Below are 22,604 nucleotides of genomic sequence, written 5' to 3' on the forward strand. Positions count from 1 at the left end.
TACAAAAGACTCATCAGTGACGCTCGAATCCAAAAAAGTTGAAAAGGCCAAATAAAGTACGAAGTTGAAGAGCATTGAGGATCAAAATTCCTAAATGTTTTGTCAAATACAGCTAAGGTTATCTATGCCTTATAGTTCGTTTCTGTGTGTGTTACATTTTAACGTTGTGTTTCCGTTGTGTCGTTTGTTTTCTTTTATATTTGAGTGTGAATTCACATTACTATAAGACGTGTCATGATACTTTTCTATCCCAAATTCATGTATTTGGTTTTTATGTTAAATTTGTTATTCTCATCGGATTTTGTCTTATGCTAAGTCTGTTTCTGTTTGTGTGTTAGATTTCAATGTTGTGTTGTGTTCTCCTCTTATATTTAATGAGTTTCCCTCAGTTTTAGTTTGTTACACCGATTTTGTTTTTTTTGTTTAATTAAATAAATCATATATACCAGGATTTATTTTTTTTGTATTTGCGCCAGACGCGCGTTTCGTCAATGCTCTATAATTTCGTACTTTTTATGCCTTTTAACTTTTTTGATTAGTGCGTCAATGATGAGTCTTTAGTAGCCGAAAATCGTGTCTGGCGCAAACACAATATTTCATTCTTGGTATCTATGATGCGTTTATTCGTCTGCAAAAGACTCATCATTGACACTTGAATCATTAAAAGCTAAAAACATTGAAGAACAAAAGTTTAAAAATTTTTTACCAAATACAGCTTAAGTAAAATTGAGAAAGGAAATGGTGAATATGTCAAAGCGACAACCACCCGACCATAGAGCAAACAACAGCCGAAGGCAACCAATGGGTCTTCAATGTAGCGAGAATTCCCGCACCCGTAGGTGTCCTTCAGCTGGCCCCTAAAATATGCATAATAGTACAGTGATAATGGACGTCATACTAAACTCCGAATTATACACAAGAAACTAAAATTTAAAATCATACAAGACTAACAAAGGCCAGAGGCTCCTGACTTGGGACAGGCGCAAAATTGCGGCGGGGTTAAACATGTTTATGAGATCTCAACCCTCCCCCTATACCTCTAGCCAATGTAGAAAAGTAAAAGAATAACAATACGCACATTAAAATTCAGTTCAAGAGAAGTCCGAGTCTGATATCAAAAGATGTAACAAAAGAAAATAAATAAAATGACAATAATACATAAATAACAACAGACTACTAGCAGTTAACTGACATGCCAGCTCCAGACCTCAATTAAACTGATTGAAAGATTATGTCTTCATCATATGAATATCAGGTACAATCCCTCCCGTTCGGGGTTTAGTATCATACTATCATAAAATATATGAGAAGAACATAACCCGTGTCATGCCAACAACTGTTTTTTTAGAAATAAATGTGTTTAGTTCCGATGCAAAGACCCTATCAGTGAATCAATGTTAAAGCCAAAATATGCGTAATAAGTAATCTATTCCTGAGGTAGAAAAACCTTAGTACTTCAAAATGAGTTTTGTTAACAGTGAATTTATAATTATGAATATATCAATGATAACATGGATTAGTGGTGTTAATTTATGAGATTGTATTTAAACTAAATATGTTGATCTAAAACCTATGTATTTGTTGCATTTGGAAACTTCAATTTGTAAAAAAATATATATATGCACGATATACTGTAACACAGTTTTGTTCATTTTACTTAATTTTTTCCCTGAGCAGATGTCGATGAAAATATTGTATGCTGCATTGGGGACAAACCCGTCAAAAGGTAGGAATAAACGTATTGTATGCTGCATTGCAACGACCTGTCAAAAGGTAGGAATGGAAATATTGTATGCTGCATTGGAACGACCCGTCAAAAGGTAGGAATGAAAATATTGTTTGCTTCATCCCAGACAAACCCGTCAAAAGGTAAGAATGAAAGTATTGTTTACTTCATCCCACCGTCAAAAGGTAGGAATGAAAATATTGTTTACTTCATCCCAGACAAACCCGTCAAATGGTAGAACTGAAAATATTGAATGCTGCAGCGGGGACAAACCCGTCATAAGATAGGAATGAAAATAGTGTATGCTGCATCGGGGACAAACCCGTCAAAAAGTAGGAATGAAAATATTGTTTGCTTCATCCCCGACAAACCCGTCAAAAGGTAGGAATGAAAACATTGAATGCTGCAGTGGGGACAAACCCGTCATAAGATAGGAATGAAAATATTGTTTGTTGCAATGGGAACAAACCCGTCAAAAGGTATATATGACACTAAAAGACTATTTTCACATTACCGACTTTTGACTCCGAAGTTTATATTTTTTCGACAGGTAACTTAGGACATCCTGTTACTAAGTCAAGTTAGAGCAATGTAAAGAAGTAACATGAAGATTTTAATCTGTACAATTCTTGGAGAAAATCTAATGCTTCAAATTTTCTAGCGTTGGCAAGACGACGTGAAAATCCAGACATTGTAGCAAAATATGGATTAGCTGCTGATTTGGTTGAAACTGCTACAGTTCTTTTTGCAGAAAGGTAGACGTGTTACCTTGATTTCGCAATAATAAAACTTCAGAATTATTTCAAGAATATATCAAAACTAATGCACATATCGTCCCTAAAAAGGAACACTGCTCAGAACAGCTTATCATTTACAATATGCATACTGTATATGTGTGACATTTTAGAGAAGCAAATTAATATACAAAATATTGTTAAGGCCTTCAAATGGATAAAACCAGAGCATTTCGGAGATCTGTCAAAAATCCCCAAAACCCGATTATCCTTATTGGGAACCGGCAACGGCAAAACTATTATTTTGTCGACAAAATAATGTACATGTGTGACGTTGTGGGGTCTAATTTCTAAATAGGAAATCTACAAAATAATTACCTTCTACATGATCATTTTCACGTAAGCATGAAAATAGAATTAACATGCATATACCACTAGCATACTCTACATTCAAAACATTATATTTGCATGCATTTTTTTCCTAATCTGTGATTACTAGAAAAAATATGGAATTCTATTTAAGCAATTGAAAAAATTATGAAAAAAAATCAAATTAAATGAGTTTTTATTACTGTTTACCTGATACCATGGATACTGTTTCAATTTTCGCTTTAACAAAAACTTCTCAAGAATTTCATAATTTACAGTATGCTTTCTCATGATACATTATTTATTTTTAGACCAGCATGTTTTCCGTTTTTCACACTGCCAGGCGAATTCAGTCATACATGTCGGAGTTTTGTGCGATCAGAAATAGCTCCATCACAAGGGTGTTTACCAGGTATTTTCATTACACTAGTTTCCATTGAATTTTTGTTTTGAAATCAATTGCTTTGATATAGCGTCTTATATATTATGCTTCTACATAAGCCGACGCACAGCAGGTATAAAACAGAACAATCTGCCTATTACATGTATGCTTGAACGATTTAGAACTTACATGCATCAAAATAAATTGGTTTAATGTAAATTTTATGCTTCAACTAGTTGTGTTTATTTTCTAAATATAGTAACATAGCTATATTTTTTATAATGTCAATTTCATTATGGGAAACTTTCTCCGCAATCATGATCCATTAAGGGATGAAAATAAGTTTGACATGTGTGTTACGATTCAAAAAGCTATCAATGTCTTACTTTAAGTTGCAGTATCAAAACAATATTAGGTCAGCGTCATGAAAGTATAAACTGTTTTCTACTCCGCGCAAAACTGGAGAATGGCCCGGTAGAACCTTGTCCTTCTCCAATTTCTCAGCCTCATACAAAAAAATTATATTTTCCTCACATTGACCTAATATTGTATCTGTCGATGTCAATTCTACATTTCTCCCTGTTTGCGTATTTATATATTCCCACTCAATACATTTAAATATACAATAACTGTTTAGTGTCTTTGAATATCAGCTGTATTTGGACGAAGCTAAGAAACAGGTGTAATGCGAGCTTTAGCGAGTTACTACTCCTGTTTCTAGCCGAGTACAAATACATATAATATTTGAAATACTAAAAAGTTATTATCTATACCTGCAAATAATTTTGAATATTGTTTGTGCTTTGAAAGACCCCAAAAACTCATATTTTTTTCATTTATTTTCGATATAAAATCCCTTGGACCCGCGTTGTAATAATAAAATCACACATCCAGCTGAAGACGGTTCGCAAAAAAAGAATTTCGAATGATCAACAAAAATACATTGCTCAAGTTGAATCATTATCTATTTTAACATAACAACTAATTTTAACAGTAATCAAAAATAACAAAAATTTGAAACAGAAGTGTACGAGTTGTCCTGCTCTTCAGACTTTTGAACTGAACTTTACATTCACTTAACATGCCTGACGAAATTGACATCGTTGATTTTGTTTCTCGTTTCAAGGTTTGAACACGATGATTGTCGTCATAGAAAATACTGTTGTTCATGTTTGTCTGTTATCTAAAAATTGGTTAAATTCGTATTACTCTAAAGAAATATTTGAAAACAAACAGAACGTATAAAAGGAATCTTAAGTTCGCATAAAGTCAAACAATGCGTCATTGGAATGCAACTGCAATACACATTCTGAGGTCACACAGATTCATACAACACTCAATACACAAACGTATTCCGGCAGTTGGTGGAGATTTAAAGCGATATTTGTATAGTATAAAGACATAGCATAGTGATATCTGTAGAGCTGTATCTATATAGTAAGACACCCATTTGCAGGATAAAACTATGGAACTGTTTACTTTTTGTATTTTTATTGAACAGTTTGATATCTACGTTAAGTACGTGAACACAAAAAACTTTCCATTAAATTCAAAAATTCCTAAATTCAAATTATATTGCTCTATCATTTATCCTTTAACTCTACTTTCCGCCATATAGATGATGTTCTTTCACTAAACAATTCAAAATTTGGTGACTATGTGGAACGCATCTATCCAATCGAACTAGAGATAAAGGATAATACAGATACAATTAAGTCGGCTTCATATCTTGACTTACATCTAGAAATTGACAATGAGGGTCGGTTGAAAACAAAACTTTACGACAAAAGAGATGATTTCAGCTTTCCAATTGTGAACTTTCCATTTCTAAGTAGCAACATTCCAGCAGCACCAGCATACGGGGTATATATCTCCCAATTGATACGATATTCCCGTGCTTGCATTTCCTATCATGATTTTCTTGATAGAGGTTTGCTGCTCACAAGGAAGCTATTAAACCAAGAGTTCCAAATGGTGAAGTTGAAATCATCCCTTCGTAAACTTTACGGACGCCATCACGAGTTGGTTGACCGTTATGGAATAACCGTTTCACAAATGATATCGGATATGTTCCTTACGTCGTAACTACAATCCCCTTCCCTTTCATGAATATGACCTACCGAATTAGACTATTTACCGGATTTGTAATCACATAAGCAACACGACGGGTGCCACATGTGGAGCAGGATCTGCTTACCCTTCCGGAGCACCTGAGATCACCCCTAGTTTTTGGTGGGGTTCGTGTTGTTTATTCTTTAGTTTTCTATGTTGAGTCGTGTGTACTATTGTTTTTCTGATTGTCTTTTTCATTTTTAGCCATGGCGTTGTCAGTTTGTTTTAGATATATGAGTTTGACTGTCCCTTTGGTATCTTTCGTCCCCCTTTTAGCGATTGTTTTGACATTTTCAAGATAAACTAAACAAAAAAGACGCAAACCATACAAAAGGGACATTTAAACTCAGAAGTAGAAAATACAACAGTTCACTGTAGACACAAAACACAACAGCAACAAACAAAAGACGAATCCGAACAAAAACCTTGAGGTGCTACGGAATGAAAAGCAAAATCTGTTTCACTTGGGGCACACGTTGTGTGGTTCATGTAAATACAAATAGGTGATCAGTCTAATTCGGTCGGAAACATTCTAGGAGGGGACGAGATTGTAGTTACAACAATAATAACATTTCCATTGTCATCTGTGAAACAGATATTCTGTTACGGTTAACCAGTTTGCGATTGTGTCTGTAATATTAACGAAGGGATGATTTTTACTACACCAAGGAAATCATTGAAGGAAATACATGCCCTGGAATATCGTATCAGTTGGAGATAATAGCTCCGTATGCACGTATGCAAGCGCTGTTAGAATATTTCTAGATAGAAATATAAAACCACAATTGGGATGCTTACACACGAGGTACAGATGGTGAAGTGAAATCATTCCTCCGTAAATTTTCCATACGTCATCACGAATTGGTTGACCGTTATGAAATAACCTAAACACAGATGATATTGGATATATTCCTTATTTCGTTACTACAATATTCTTCCCTCTTCACGAATATGACCTATCGATTTAGACCATTTACCAGATTTGTAATAACATAAGTGACACGACGGATGTCACATGTGGAGCAGGATCTGCTTACCATTCCGGAGCAGCTGAGATCACCCCCAGTTTTTGGTATGGTTCGTGTTGCTTCGTCTTTACTTTTCTATGTTGTGTCTGCGGTACTATTATTTGTCTGTTTTGTCTTTTATATTTTTTAGCCATGGCGCTGTCAGTTTTTTTTTTTATATCTATGAGTTTAAATGAAGCTCTGGTGTCTTTTGTCCCTTTTCTACAACGTAAAAAGAGTTGTTTTTAAATAACAGGTCCAAGTAATCAGATGAATCAGAAGACATCTTATTTAGACTTGTCATTGATCTATGGTAATTCTATAGAGGGAGAACAGAGATTTAGACAGTTTGGTTCAGGTAAGACTGGTCATTGATCTATGGTAATTCTATAGAGGGAGAACAAAGATTTAGACCGTTTGGTTCAGGTAAGACTTGTCATTGATCTATGGTACTTCTATAGAAGGAGAACAAAGATTTAGACAGTTTGGTTCAGGTAAGACTTGTCATCGATCTATGGTAAGTCTATAGAGGGAAAACAGAGATTTAAACAGTTTGGTTCAGGTAAGACTTGTCATTGATCTATAGTAATTCTATAGAGGGAGAACAAAGATTTAGATAGTTTGGTTCAGTTAAGACTTGTCATTGATCTATGGTAATTCTATAGAGGGAGAACAAAGATTTAGACAGTTTGGTTCAGGTAAGACTTGTCATTGATCTATGGTAATTCTATAGAGGGAGAACAGCGATTCAGACAGTTTGGTTCAGGTAAGACTTGTAATTGATCCATGGTAATTCTATAGAGGGAGAACAGAGATTTAGACAGTTTGGTCCAGGTAAGACTTATCATTGATCTACGGTAATTCTATAGGGGGACAACAAAGATTTAGACAGTTTGGTTCAGGTAGGACTATATGAACACTTTTTTCATATGAGCGTCAATTGTGGACAACACGCTGCTCTGGCGTCCAATATTTTAAATAGGGTATGTATGATAAGTTTATTGATGCTAGTCATGCTAGGATAAATACGATTTTGAGAGTTTGGTTCAGGAATGACGATATCTAAACTCAATGCTAGGCGAACAAATATTTAGAAAGCTGGTTTATGTAGGACGGCATTTAAACTCAATCCTAGTAATGCAAAGTTTTAAAAAAAATGGTTCATTTAAGAATCTATTGAAACTTCCTACTGGGTTAATGTTATCAAATTATTGAACAAGGTCATGTATGTATACTAAATAAATTCATGTAAGCACGTTTACTACATTTTTTTTACGAATCTCTAACGCATTATCAACAAACGGTATTTCAATCAGTAATTGTTGAATGCAAGCTGATCATCTTCGGGTTTGTTTTGATGCATTCACAAATGAAGCACGAGACAAATCAGTTAATGCATGTAGCTTTTCCTTTTTGTTTAGTTTCCATGCGTTCCAATTTGTTAATTAAACGTATCATTAAATAAAGGCAACAGTAGTATATCGTTGTTCGAAAGACATAAATCGATTGAGAGAAAACAAATCCGCTAAATATAATAGTGTGAAGGTAGTTCATGGGTATTACGCCATCTTGAATTGTACAATCACAGTAAATAATCGGTCAATTTCTGTGCGCAAATCAAAGGTACCAGATTTCTTTTAATGCAAAAAAATGTGTTTATTCATGAACAATCAAAGCCATTTTTTGGCAATTTCGAACAACTCATACCTTGAAAAATAGGACAGTGACACGAGTGATACTTGTGTTACATTTTTCCTTAAAGTACAAAAAAATTCTGTCACTTTTGTTTCTATACCACTGAACTACCTTCAATGGTAAATAGGTATGATTTTGTTCCTGGAGTAGCAGTTGTTACAGTCTTTCATTACGTTTTTTTAATTTCGGAAATGTCGATATATTAGTGTATATGAAGACAATGATTCAATAACAGTACATTTTTTTTTAAATCTTGATAATACAAAGAAATTCGTTTGACTAGAAAAACGTAGCCTTTCGAGTTTCTCAAACACAAACCACATCTTCGTATATTTATCAATATTATTTTTAAGTTTCATATGACTTTGGCTTAAAATGCGTCCCTATGTATTTGTAGGTCACCCGGACAGTTTTGATGCAACTTTAAACATATTTCACGTTATCTTTCTACGAGAAAACAACAAAATCCTGCAAGATTTAAAACATCTTGGATGGAGTGGTGACAGTCTTTTCAAAGAAACACGGAACATTATGTCAGCTATCTATCAACATATTGTGTATACAGAATATGTACCAGCAGTTATAGGGCAGGACGCTATGCTGAGATATGGGTTGAAAAGCACTCGGTATGGGCATAACACTATGTACAATCCAAAAAGTGATGCTACAACAAGTAATGTGTTTGCTACTGCCGCTATTCGATTTGCTCACTCGACTTTTGATACGTTTGAAAAAGATGTTATCCAAGGATTTTCTCCTGAAACGTTTCAGAATTACAGCAATATTGTAACTAATTCCCCTTCATCCTCTACCCTTTTTACACGATTCCAAAGCAAGACTGATCGATTTATGACTGATTTTGGACGAAACAAGCTTTGGGAATCTGAGCCTAAGAACAGTGTTGACACAATGTCATTTGATATCCAAAGAGGAAGAGATCATGGTCTACCGTCCTACAATAGATGGCGAGAGTATTGCGGATTAAAACCAATACTCCACTTTGGAAAAGGTATAATGGGATTTGCTGACCATACCATTGGAGCTATTAAAGCTCTTTCTTCTGTATATAGGTATGTGTATCTTTATGAACTAATACTTTGATTGATTTTCTTGTGTTCGAGTACTCCCAAAACTATTTTGTCCGCATAGAGGTATATGATTCTATATGACATACTATTTCAATATTTTTTTTTTGCGTCCAAGACCTACTACTACCAAAACTTACTTTTTCTGTATAAAGGTATGTCATTAAATATCAAGTAATATTTTAACTAATCTTGTGCGTCCGAGAGCTACTAATACCAAAACTTATTTTTTCCGTATTAAGGTATGTGATTCTAGATATCAATAGTTATCAAAGGTACCAGGATTATAATTTAGTACGCCAGACGCGCGTTTCGTCTACATAAGACTCATCAGTGACGCTCGTATCAAAATATTTATAAAGCCAAACAAATGCGAAGTTGAGGAGCATTGAGGATCCAAAATTCCAAAAAGTTGTGCCAAATACGGCTAAGGTAATCTATTCCTGGGATAAGAAAATCCTTAGTTTTTCGAAAATTCAAAGTTTTATATTCAGGTGATTTATAAAAATGACCACATAATTGATATTCATGTCAACACCGAAGTGCTGACTACTGGACTGGTGATACCCTCGGGGACGAAACGTCCACCAGCAGTGGCATCGACCCAGTGGTGTAAATAGTTATCAAAGGTACCAGGATTATAATTTAGTACGCCAGACGCGCGTTTCGTCTACATAAGACTCATTAGTGACGCTCGTATCAAAATATTTATAAAGCCAAACAAGTGCGAAGTTCAAACAATACTTTAACTGATCTAGTGCGTCTGCAGAGTGCTATCTTATTTTCCTTTTGACAGGAGTCAGGCGTGCTAGCCTGGTTTCTATGATATGTTTATTAAGTTTGGCATCTTTCTTGAATTACCTCTCTAGCTTTTCAAATAGTTTAGGACAAACACATTAGGTGCACCACTTTTAAAAATCTTTTTTTTAAGTTTTTAGTGTAAACCGTTCACTTAATTAACGCTTTATTTGGTTGGTTACTTATGTTGGGGGAGATAACTCATAATCAATTTAAATGTTAAATAAAACTGGAATGATTGTACGTACTACCAGTTTTACTGTAAAGAACAGACAGTTAGTAGTTGAATAAAACGGGAATGATTGTACGTACACCCATTTTTAATGCGAAGTGCAAAGTGCAGACAGCCATTTGTTGAATAGTTTTATAGGATAGAATACACGATTCACAATTAAAGCGTTTACCCGACGAAATTGACATCACACATCAAATGTATGCCCCGTTTATGTGCATTATGTTTCTTGTCTGTGCGTCCGTTCTTTCGTCCGTTCGTCCGTCCATTTGTTCGTTCGTCCGTCTGTTCCGCTTCGGGTTTAAGTTTTTGGTCGATGTAGTTTTTGATGAAATTGAAGTCCAATCCACTTGAAATGTAGTACACACGTTCCCAATAATATGATCTTTTTAACTTAATTGCCAAATCAGAGTTTTACCCCTATTGTCATGGTCCACATAACATAGAAAATGATAGTGCAGTTGAGACAGACGTGTACAAACTTGACTAAGGACACATTCCTTTTTACAAATAAATCTCTTCTTTCTTAAAACTGAACGTTATCTATAAGAAATAACAAAAAAGACAAATGAATGGAAACTAACCTGCATGTTAAGTGTTTCTTATATTATTCGACCAGATGTAAAAGTGGGGAAAATTTCAGAGGGAGGGACAGTCAAACTCAAGAATCGAAAATAAATTGACAACGCAATGGGTTAAAAATAAAGAAAAAACAGACAAATAACAGTACAAAACACACAACATAGAAAACTAAAGACTAACCAACACGAACCCCGCCAAAAACTGGAGGTGATCTCAGGTGCTCCGGAAGTGTAAATTTTATATACCCTTGTTATTTATAAAACAAAATGATAAGGATATAGTTTCTGGTTCTTCACCAGATACATTTTACATGAATACATAAGTGGACCTACATTTGGATACAAATCAATTTGTCTTACAAATGAATGAATGAATGAATGAATGAATGAATACTTTTATTTGCAAGAAGCATACATGTATACATGCTACATGTATGGCAAACGAAAATATATTATACAATATATGACAAAAACAAGCAGATAACAGTAGTTACAGAGTATACACTATTAGTGTATAGCATTATAATATTTTCCACAGAAAGTAACCAAAAGTAAGCGTGCAATTGATTCCAATATTGCACTAGTGCAATTAATCTCCAAAATGCATGAAGTCATCAAGGTCAAAATTTTAGTTTTAACCATGTTTTGCTTTCAAATATTATATTGCTATACAATAAAAGGGTTAATGCATGCATATTGGGGAGCTCGTGCAATATAGACAATATTTCCCAATATTCATGCAATAACCCTATAATATTATGACAAGATATGTGATCTTATTTTCCAAGCTTTATCTAAATAATTGCATAGTTTCACTGTCAGAGATTACAATAAGCTTTAAATAAATTATATATCTTGTACCGATTTGTCAAATAATAGTATAATATATAGGTAAAAAATATATTCTCACAGGTCTATACGCTGGACATGATTAAACAAAATGATAGTCGCCCTCTGTCACATTCATATTGCAATTTCTTACATGTTTTTTCGGCAATGTTATTACAGACATCCAGACGATATAGATCTTATTTCCGGTGCTATGGCAGAGAGGCCTGTTTCAGGGGGAATTGTTGGACCTACATTTGCATGTTTGCTTGGCGAGCAGTTTGCTTTATTCAAAACCGGAGATAGGTTCTTTTATGAAAATGATTTTTATCCAACAGGATTTACAAAAGGTTTGTATCAATTTGATTGGTTTTAAACTCTCTGGTTAGCGCAAGTTCATGCAATACCCATAACAATAAAAAATCGATAAGTGGTTGTAATTGTGATAATTACTTAATAATAATACAAAACAGGTTAATCTATTTTGTATATATTGTATTCACTTTATGCCAACATTTGTCTATTCATTAATTCGCCAGACGAACTTTTCGTCATCATATGACTCATCACTGTTTGCTCAGATCAAAATAGTTATAAAACCAAACAAGTACAAAGTTGAAGAGCATTGAGGAACCAAAATTGTAAAAAGTTGTGACAAATACGGCTAAGGTATTCATGCATGGGGTAAGAAAATCCTTAGTATTTCGAAAAATTCATACATAACAGGAAAATTTTAAAAATTACCATATAATTGATATCAATTTTAACAGAGAATTGCTAAGACGACACAAAAAGTCATCAATTTCCCTATCGACAAAGTTTTGTATTGACACGGTCTGGAACCGTAGCTCATATGTCCTTATACTATTTTATTTTTAACTATTTACGGACCATAGGTTCGGTCGCACGTATTTCCCAACAATGTATGTTGATCGTCCGTGCTAAACTTGTCAATGTCTTTAGTTCGTTTTGTTAGATATTTGTCTAGGACACAACGTTCCTATTTATGTTTAAATAGTCTGTTCCCTCACAGTATTATCTAATTATTTCCATTTGTATACATCATCTTCTGAACAAAATATAATTAGATAGCCGATTATGTAGCTATCCACCAGTGCAATTGAAGTGTAAGTTAATATAGGTCACCGAAATTCCTTTAAAAATGAGTAAAGAGAAAACTGTCCAGTCAACTTTTAACGGTACTGACATTATAAAACGTTTAACAATTTAAAAGAGAACAGGAAAATAACTGACTGATTTTTACCAAAACATTTACGAAAACTATGAGACTTTGACTTTTACAATATCTTGCGAGAGGAAAGGAAAGATAGGATTGAAGCTATGATATTATAGAACATATATGTGGTCATTTTGTACACAGGTATTCTATAAGGGCCAATAAAATCTAGAAGATGTCCGTAACATGTTCCATATGTGATAATTATCAAGAATTTTGGGGTATCGATTTATGAAATATCAAGTTGCTAAGTATTCTAATTTCAGTCATTCACTCTTTTAGGTCAATTACGACAAATTAAGAAGCAAAGTTTATCATCAGTCATGTGTCGTCATGTTAACATACCTGCTGTTCCACAGAATGCTTTTATATCTCCAAAAGCAGGGTAGGTATAGATTGTAATCGGTCACGAGTTCCACAGGAGTCCTATTGTGTGCCTGAAAATTGGTTCTCAGATAAATTCTCATACTTTTAGAGTTCTATCATATTTCCGAGATCTGGTTAGGTGAAGATAAAATTGGTTTTCTGGTGTACTCTTTCTTTTCTTGTTAGCACAAATCAGAATCGTTTATGGGTGAACTCCCGTGCTGGTAAGAACCTTTTATGGTATTACTTAAAACTGAAAAATTACAAATTGTAAATGTTCAGATCATACATAGTATCCATTTTGTGTCCGAAGCTTTTGAAATTTTGTTTGAAATGGTTAAAGCTTATCAATGTTAGGATGTAGCGTTAAGAAATATGTTTATTAACGTGGTTGCCCATCTAATCCGTATTTAAGAACGTTAAACTGAAAACAGTGTACATGAGTTAAAACACTTCGTAAACAAGACGGAAGATGCAAGGAGGAAATTAAAATTCTATGAAGAGAAAAACTGCCAACGATTAAAAAACAACGAAAGATGACGAATTGACAAATAAGAAAGCTGAAGACTTGGCAAATCTACATTAAATGTATAAGGTGCTAGAAAAGAGCAGCGAAAGATACCAGAGGGACAGTCAAACTCATAGATCGAAAATAAACTGACAATGCAACGGCTAACAAAGAAAGAGACAAACAAACAAATAATAGTACAAACGACACAACATAGAAAACTAAAGACTAAGCAACACGAATCCCATCAAACACTGGGGATGATCTCAGGTACTTCGGAAGGGATGTAATCAATCATGCCACCTTAAGAAGAATATCATTTAAAAAGAAGTATAGTTTTCTTTCTTATATATAGAAATATACCTTGATGCAGAATTAAGGTGCAACCAAATAAATCAATAAAACTAAACTGTATGACAAAACAATGCAACAACATTTGATAGTATTGCCATTAAAACACAGATGTATTGTATCGTAGTTATGTATCACTAAAATTTAACATAGCTTTTACAAAATATCATCATGAAGTGACAATGAAGAGAAAGATATTTAAGGTAGAAGAAAAAAGAGTCAAAGAGAGAGAGCAATAACAAAACCAAGTCCGACAAAAACGACAAACCATCAGAAAATTCCAAGATCAACTAATACAATCATTCTTACCATTTACCCTGCTTGTCATCATTAGTATCACCATCTTTCTTAAAAATCCAAAACAACGACGTTGATTGGCTGCCATTTTCTTTTTCAGCGAACCTCTGGTACCCTGTATGACCTTTCCTAAACTCGACCTCAGAGAATGGGCTTTACATGGAAGGGATTAGAAATTCATTAAATGAAATATTGTACTGGATTTAAATTACTAAACTATTGTGATTTGATTGATAACTTATAATACAGGAAATGAATCATAACCGATATTATCCGATTGTGGACAGGGTGTTTCTGTAACTGTAACTGTATCATAACAACATGTAACCTTCAATCAAATGATACATTTAATGAGTAATGAATACAAATACATAACTAGTGTTTGCTCTTTTAAGTTTCATACACATTGAATTAGTCATTTGATAAATCTAGGTTGCGCATATTTCAACCTAGAATTTTTAACATTGGTAAAGCTACGGTTGCCTCTTATACATGACAACATACAATGAGCATTATGTTTTCTCTTCTTTGCGTCTGTTCGTCCTGTCCGTTGGTTCATCCGTCTGTCTGGCTTCAGGTTTTAGTCTGGTGGAGGTAGTTTTTGATGAAGTTGGAATCCAATCAACTTGAAACTTAGTACCCATGATCCCTGCGGTATGATCTTTCTCTTTTTATTGCCAAATTAGAGTTTTACCCCATTTCCACGGTTCACTGAACATAGAAAATGATAGTGTGGATGGGGCATCCGTGAACTAGGGACACATTCTTGTTTTAAAAGTATCTTTGAGTTTGATATTTTATGCTAACTAAGGGTTAGGTTCGTCTCACGTATTTTTTGAGGGTATATTATACACCTAATTTGAGGGGTTGTGCTTGATTTTCATACGATGAAGACATAATCTGTAAATCATTTTAAATGAGTTTTGTAGTTTACATGTCAGCACCTGCTAGTAGTCCTTTATGTAATAATGCACCATTGCAAGTTGTCTTAGTGTCTTCTGTTACCTTTTTTTGTCGGACCTTTATTTATTCTACAATAGCTAGAGGAAAAGGTGAAGGGTTGAGATCACACAACCCATGTTCAACCAATTCTAGTTCATTTATATGTTTATATGTTTAGTGTGACGTCCATTTTCACTTAACTTTTTATGTTTAGGGGCCAGCTAAACCCCGCCTCAGAATTTTCGGAGGCCTTTGACTGTTTCGGTTGCGCCATTTTCATTCTCAATTTTACTTTCCACTATTTCATGGAAAGAACATTTGATTTTGTTCTGCTTGTTATTTCTTTTTCTTCTTCCGCCACATTTATAACTAGCAATTAAAAATGTTTAAGGTCATATGTCATTAAACATGTGTTTAATACAAAGGGGAAATGACTCTCATATTTAGTCCTTATATCGCTTCATCCAAAATTGGACAAGACATTCTCAGGATATAACTGATTTTCTTTATGGATAAGGTGGAAGCAAATACAAAGAAAATCAAACGGTAAAGCAGGTTCATTTCCAAATGCAAATAAACTGTGCAATATTATAAAACAAACATTTAAGATACTTATAACTAAACAAAATGTACATGCAACATTTAAAACTGGTGGAAGAACTAACCATCTAATATAGAATAATTGTTCAGAGAACAGTGGAAGGTCTTTTCTAAGTAGGTACCTTTACTAGACTTCCTAGTAGCAAAACCATTCTGTGCCGATAATCACTTTTGTGTCTATCAACTGATTCAATTTTAGAGTAGAGAAGGTCTAGTAAGAGCTAAATTTGGCCTAAAATTTCATAAAAAATAATTATAATTGCCATTACAGACGTTCAAATTCAAGAATACATATGACAAAATCTATCAAATATGCCATAGAACGTCGTTCTGTAAAATCTTTGTCTTCAATGTGAATGACCATATTCGTGTTCAGTCTAGATCGTTTTATAGGTTATGTACCATCATCATATCTAAATATTAAGAATGAGCACCAGTGCAGCCACTGCATTCACAAAATCTTAAATTAAAATAATCACAAATACGAAAATTGTGAAGATTTCAGTACTTTGCATTAAGTAATGAAGCTAGTACCTCATGCATGTACATTGCGTTTTCAGAATTAGCCTGTGTTCATAAAACACAAATATTTAATTTTATAAGAAATTGCTTAAAGTTAACATTCGTAACAAATTTGTAAAAATGCTTTTTTTTTTTTGGGGGGGGGGGGGGGGGCAACAATTGGTCTTATTGTGTGTATTCCAATATTTCTCAGGTGGCGGTTGAAATATATCATCAGTATACATGTAACACTTATACTCATACATTGGTTTCTTATCGTAATAATCTGGTAACAGAAAGTTTCAGAGTGTTGGCATTTTAAATGCGTATAGAATCACAGTACTCTTTTATGTGATCTTTGATACTTTTTTAGAATATTGGAAACTAGACTGTAATTTTTCAGAAATGTTTATGTAAGAATCTGTTGTCTTATCTGTTGACATATAAAACATATAAGACTATTTAAAAAAAACTTCTACTTAAGGTACACCAAAAGTTTTTCATTGAATAAAGCGAGTATAATCTGACAGTGGTACACAGCTCAACATATCTTTATATCTTTATTACCAAAGTCTATTCAAACTATAGGTATACATTTGAATTACATCAACATCAATACTACATACATAACACATACTGTGTGACATAAAAGCAGAAGGTGTTGTAGTAATACACAAACATTATTCAAACATTTCAGCTCTAAGCTTAAAAGATCTAAATATAAATTTATCCAAATTACACAGCTCTTTTACATTGTGTGTACTCATTAGTTTGATAAATTTGTACATCGACGTTTTTTCAAATAAAATGGCTTAATATAAATTGTTATAAAGCCTTGAAAACGTGGACATTTGAGGATGAAATGAAACTAATCCTCTATATCATTTTTACAAGAGGTACAGGATCTATTTTTTCTTGTTATACCATAACATCTTCCATTTTCTATAGCTAAGTTGTGGCTACTTAATATAATTTATATTTATATTTTTTTGTAAACAATTGGAATTGGTTTGCATAAATAAAATTGCAGACAAAAATTATTTGATATATATCTATAATTAGAAGTTTTTGGAGAAGTATGCAACTGAGCATCAAGTTCTTGTTTTAGACAATCATACAAACGTTGCTTTATGACAGCAAAATATACATCTGGCAAGTTACAAATAAGGGTTTAAGTTTACCATACATCACCTTAACCTATAACAAACAGTTCATTCTTTAAAAAATACAACCAGTTACACTAAATTATCAACAACTTCAATGTCTTTATTATCATAATACCATTTTTCATCAACATGAACTCTACCACCTTTCCTAAATACTACAATTTAAGTATCATTAATAATAAAACTCAATGACCATTTTGATGTAACCATAAAACACATTCAGAGAAAATACCATATCATCAGCATACATAAGTAGGAATAAAAAATTTTCCATTTCATATGGTAGGGCATTACATTTAATGAAAGCCATTTCCCAATCGTTAACATATAATGAAAAAAAGTATGAGAGATAACACCTCTCCCTGCATCAAGCCTAATTCATTGGTGAAGTAATCAGAATTATAACATGTATAACCATCAATAACTACACAAGTAGACACATTAGTATACATATATATAATTACTGTTTAAAGTTTACCATGCATACCATTTGTTGACAATTTATACCATAGCATAGGCCTTTGAACAGTATCGAATGCTTTTGTGTAATCAACAACAAATTAATAAAGACGTGTGTTTGCTGTTAAGGACTTAAAAATCAAGGCAAACATTGCATCAACAGTTCCAAAACCTGGGCGAAAGCCGAACTGGGCCTCAGAAATGACATCAAAAGAATCGGACCAGTCCATCAAACGTTGATTTAATACGGAAGTAAAAAAAAGCGAAATTACTTACAAGACGTATACCTCTAAAGTTATTTGGATCGTCTTCGTTTCCTTTCTTGAAAACAAGTATAGCAATAGCCCAGCTAGTAGGAAATATACCGGACTATCAGATACTATTGAAAATTTTGACTAATGTTGGCATGAACACATCTTTATACTCTATAAAATATTCATTCAATATACCGTCTACTCCATGACTTTTATTGCGCTTTGAATTGCGAATGGCTTTTAAAAACTCCTCCTCTTTAATCTCTTCGTCAAGTTCAGGATATACACAATCGCCATCAGTGTTATTAAATAAATTTTAGTCACATGTATTGTCTATATTAACAGAAGACAATTTTTTAAAGTGTTCGAAAAAAGTTTGTAACGGTTCATTATTTTTCTTTTCGGTCCTTTTCCTAAATTTAGAAAAAAACAATTTTTGGTTGCGATATCTCAAAAAGTCCATTACATTACCTTCTATACGTTGGTATTCTCGCTAAAGTCGACGTTCCGTAACGTTATATTCCCTCTTTGCACAAGTTTGTATGGTTTAAAATTGATTTTGAACGACAATTATAATCAGGTAAATGAAATGAAAATCTTTTTCAAACAGACATTCCGTAAGGAAAACAGGATCATATGTTCATGAAAAATTTACAAATGCTTTAATGCATCAAGTTTTGTTTGTAAACCACCATTTATATTCCATGAGATATAATTTTTAAACAATCGGTAAAAATGTTAGATAAAACACTAGTTTGAAGTCTTTCAACGCTCTCCTAGTCTTCATTTTCAGTCATACTGCTGTTGGGGTCTGGTTCATTGTCGTTGCTACCAACTGTGCCCTTCGGCTTCGATTTCCCAGAACTAGCATCATTCGGAAATGCAACTGTTGACTCCTTAATGAATTGTTTATGTTTTAAAGGGTCGAAAACACCATTATTAATATAAAGCTTATCCTTGAGCAACACCTCCTTGAAACTACGCAAGTATTTTACCATTCACGACCGTTTTAAATCCAGCTTTTTAACTTACTTAAGGAACACTAACCTGTTCATTGATACTCATACGTTATATATAATTTTCATAAATATAAATGAGTCTATAAATGACTGATCAAACCTGTTAGACATAATGCACATATAATTTTATTTATATTCTATAATTAATCGGATTAAGTCCAGTCTCATTTTCAACTTAAGACAAAAACAATCAAACCCAAGGAGTAAACAAAGACTCACAAAACCAAATGACATTTACATCAACAGTTATAAATAATAATTACAAAATAACACGAACTCCACTAAAAACCGGGGTGAAATCAGGAGCTCCGGAAGGGTAAGCATTTCCTGCACCGTATACGGCAACCGTCGTGTTATTTATTTGTACAGTTCGGTAATGATGAAAGGTAATTTTGACTGAGCAAGAATATCAGATATGATTTATGAAACACTTTTGTCATAATGGCCAATCAGCTCATGATGGCGACCGTAAAATTTCTTGAGTGATGACCTTAATTTGATTGATTCATAGCCCTGTCGTTGCAACTTTTGAGAAAGCAGTATTCCTCGTTCAACAAAATCAACGTACTTAGAGCTAGCTCTAGCGTAACGTATCAATTAAGACAGATATACTCCATATGCTTTTGCTGCTGGGATGTGGCTACACAGAAATGGAAAGTTGACTATAGGAAAATTAAAATCATCGCGTTTGTCATACAATTTGGTATTCAACCTACCATCAGTAGTCATTTCGAGAAAAAGGTCTAAATATGAAGCAGATTTATTTGTGTCGGTAGTATCTTTAAATTCAAGCTCGTGTGACTTCTGTTATTACACATCCAGTTAAAAGTCTTATAGTCTAAAATTATCAAGTTTTAATTGTTAAATACATGCGCTGTTATTAAAAATGACAATGTCGCATACAAAAATTAACTGTGAATAACGGTTGGTGTTTCAAGTAACATCAGCTAATTAATTTCAAATCGGGATAACGGTCTTGAGGTGAAAGTTTTATATAATAATTGTTACTTTTCATTATACGTTACTTTCTCTAAGAGTCAAATACTGTTGGATCACTGTTGTAAAAGTATCCCCATTTGTTTATAATTTCATGCGTCCTGGATTTACCTTCACCAGGAACGCTCATTTGAAATACAAAGATGTATAAGTACCGAACCCGTTGAAGAGATATATGACATAAAATACCTAAAATATATAGCCAAATTAATCTAAAGTCAACTTTGCCTGAGGAAGTTGAAACCTTAGTTTCTTGATAATTTAAGAAATGTTTGTTAAATCATGTCAGTACCGAACTTAAATAGTTTCTCTGATTTATAGATTCCTACGAAATAATGATATTATAAGACTAAACGTCTTTTTAAAGAAATTAATTGGTGTATAAGCTGGAATAAGCCTCTCACAAACATATTATAAAAATCCTGTGGACTTTTATTTTTTTGTGAGTGAATTGGTTGAGTTAATAAACCAATAAATTCCTTTAAAAAGGCGTTTAGTCTTATTTTAGTTATCAACTGTTAAACAGTTGTCATGCTGTTGTTACAACGTTTATATGATTCAATGCCATAGTTAAACAGTTGTCATGCTATTGTTACAACGTTTACATGATTCACTGTCATAGTTATATTTTCGTAACTTCCACTGGAATGTAACTGAAAGTGAAATTAACCCAAGTTTAAGATATCATTTCTTTTAAAGTTTTAATAGGTTCTGTATGAATTCCAATAACTATAAGATCTCATAATTTTCTTTCATAAATTAATTATAAGGTCAATATGCTCTTCAACTTCGTACTTTATTTGGCCTTTTTAACTTTTTTGGAATCGAACGTCACTGATGAGTCTTTTGTAGACAAAACGCGCGTCTGGCGTATATACAAAATTAGTCCTGTTATCTATGATGAGTTTATTTACATCTAGGCTAGATTATTTCAATGCCTCCATAATATGTATATAGATAAGACATACTGTTAATCTAATGGAAGTCAAAATATTACTCCACACTAAACATGCTAAACAACACAAACCTTGAACAATCCAATTGCACGAGTTTGCTATCTATTTATACCTAAATTTATGTTGATATCGTTTATATGAGAGGAGGTCACTTAGAAGGTTAGATAAATGACTTCTTTAACCTAAAATACACACGATGATACATTTTTATCTTAGACTTTTTATCACTGGAAACTACGTTTTAGTCCATCTTTCAGCCTAACCAACTTTGCAGAGACTAACTTTTATAATGATAACCACAAACCAATACATGTCATGTAAGCACTAGTAGTTCCACATAAACTTACCCAATCACAAACTTATACATGTATGTAAATTAAGCAGACGTTTTAAAGTCAATAGACCATAACTGCATGAACTGATGGGGTGGGGCCGACGTATCGCCAAGGAAATGAGATATGGCAATGCTAATACAACTGAATACAAATTATCATGATCTTCCTCTAGTGGTTCACCATAAAGTATACCTAATCGCAAGCTTAATACATTGTTGATGATGTCGCCACAGGGAACAGCACATGCTAATAATTGTAAGTATTTTACCTGCATTGGATCATCATTGTAGAAGCTTTTGCTGTTATATGTATTCACATTTCTTCTGTGATTGTCCTTTTCATTCTGCAATAAATAGAAATAAACAATTCAAATATTCTTTCAGTTGATGATGCTTTTAATGTACAAAGCATGTATAGCATATATAGCACATAAAAATGTATAAGCAATAAGAGTATTCAATGGCAATAGATAATCCTTTACGAAAAAAATCATGTAAATGGACAGACAGACAGACAGACAGACAGACAGACAGACAGACAGACTAACAGACACACAGACACACAGACACACAGATAGACAGACAGAAAGACAGACAGATAACAGACAGACAGACAGACAACAGACAGACAGACAGACAGACAGACAGACAACAGACAGACAGACAGACAGACAGACAGACAGATGTGATACATACCAAGAATGCTGTACATGAAATCTCTTTTACTTCTTCATTATCAATCTTCTCCTCAGGAACAGGTGAACATATGCTTCGTCTGCAGTTGGCACATACAGCTAAATTTTAAAATAAACAAAATTATGAAAATAATGGCATGAATAACTGAATATTGGAAAATAAAACAAAATTATTATTTCAAATAAGAGAAATGTGTCTTAAGACACACTTTCTCCGCTCAAGCTTTACAATTGCAAATGGTGCGACAGGATGAAAAGACAGAATGATGAATAGACAGACGTTTAGAATATCATTCATCCCACACTTTTTCTAGTATTTGAACATATTCAATTGAAATTATCTTATCATGATTTTAACCCAAAGTAGTTATTTT

The 22,604-nt window shown here is 33.4% G+C and overlaps 1 protein-coding gene and 1 long non-coding RNA gene across 2 annotated transcripts in view; one reads left to right on the top strand and one right to left on the bottom strand.

The window, feature by feature from the left end:
* Window positions 1-14,683, top strand: part of LOC139496435 (peroxidase-like protein 3) — a 124,714-nt gene extending 110,031 nt beyond the window's left edge. Inside the window, exons 2-6 of the mRNA XM_071285030.1 lie at window positions 6,587-6,688; window positions 8,423-9,095; window positions 11,730-11,899; window positions 13,069-13,171; window positions 14,409-14,683. Coding sequence (XP_071141131.1) covers window positions 6,601-6,688; window positions 8,423-9,095; window positions 11,730-11,899; window positions 13,069-13,171; window positions 14,409-14,481 — 1,107 coding nt within the window. The 5' untranslated portion in view covers window positions 6,587-6,600 and the 3' untranslated portion in view covers window positions 14,482-14,683. The remainder of the gene's footprint in view (window positions 1-6,586; window positions 6,689-8,422; window positions 9,096-11,729; window positions 11,900-13,068; window positions 13,172-14,408) is intronic.
* LOC139496437 (uncharacterized) overlaps window positions 1-22,604 on the bottom strand; it is a 292,128-nt gene that overhangs the window by 224,951 nt on the left and 44,573 nt on the right. The gene's annotated exons all lie outside the window — the stretch shown is intronic.

This window comes from Mytilus edulis, chromosome 11, assembly GCF_963676685.1.
Source record: "Mytilus edulis chromosome 11, xbMytEdul2.2, whole genome shotgun sequence".
NCBI lineage: Eukaryota > Metazoa > Mollusca > Bivalvia > Mytilida > Mytilidae > Mytilus > Mytilus edulis.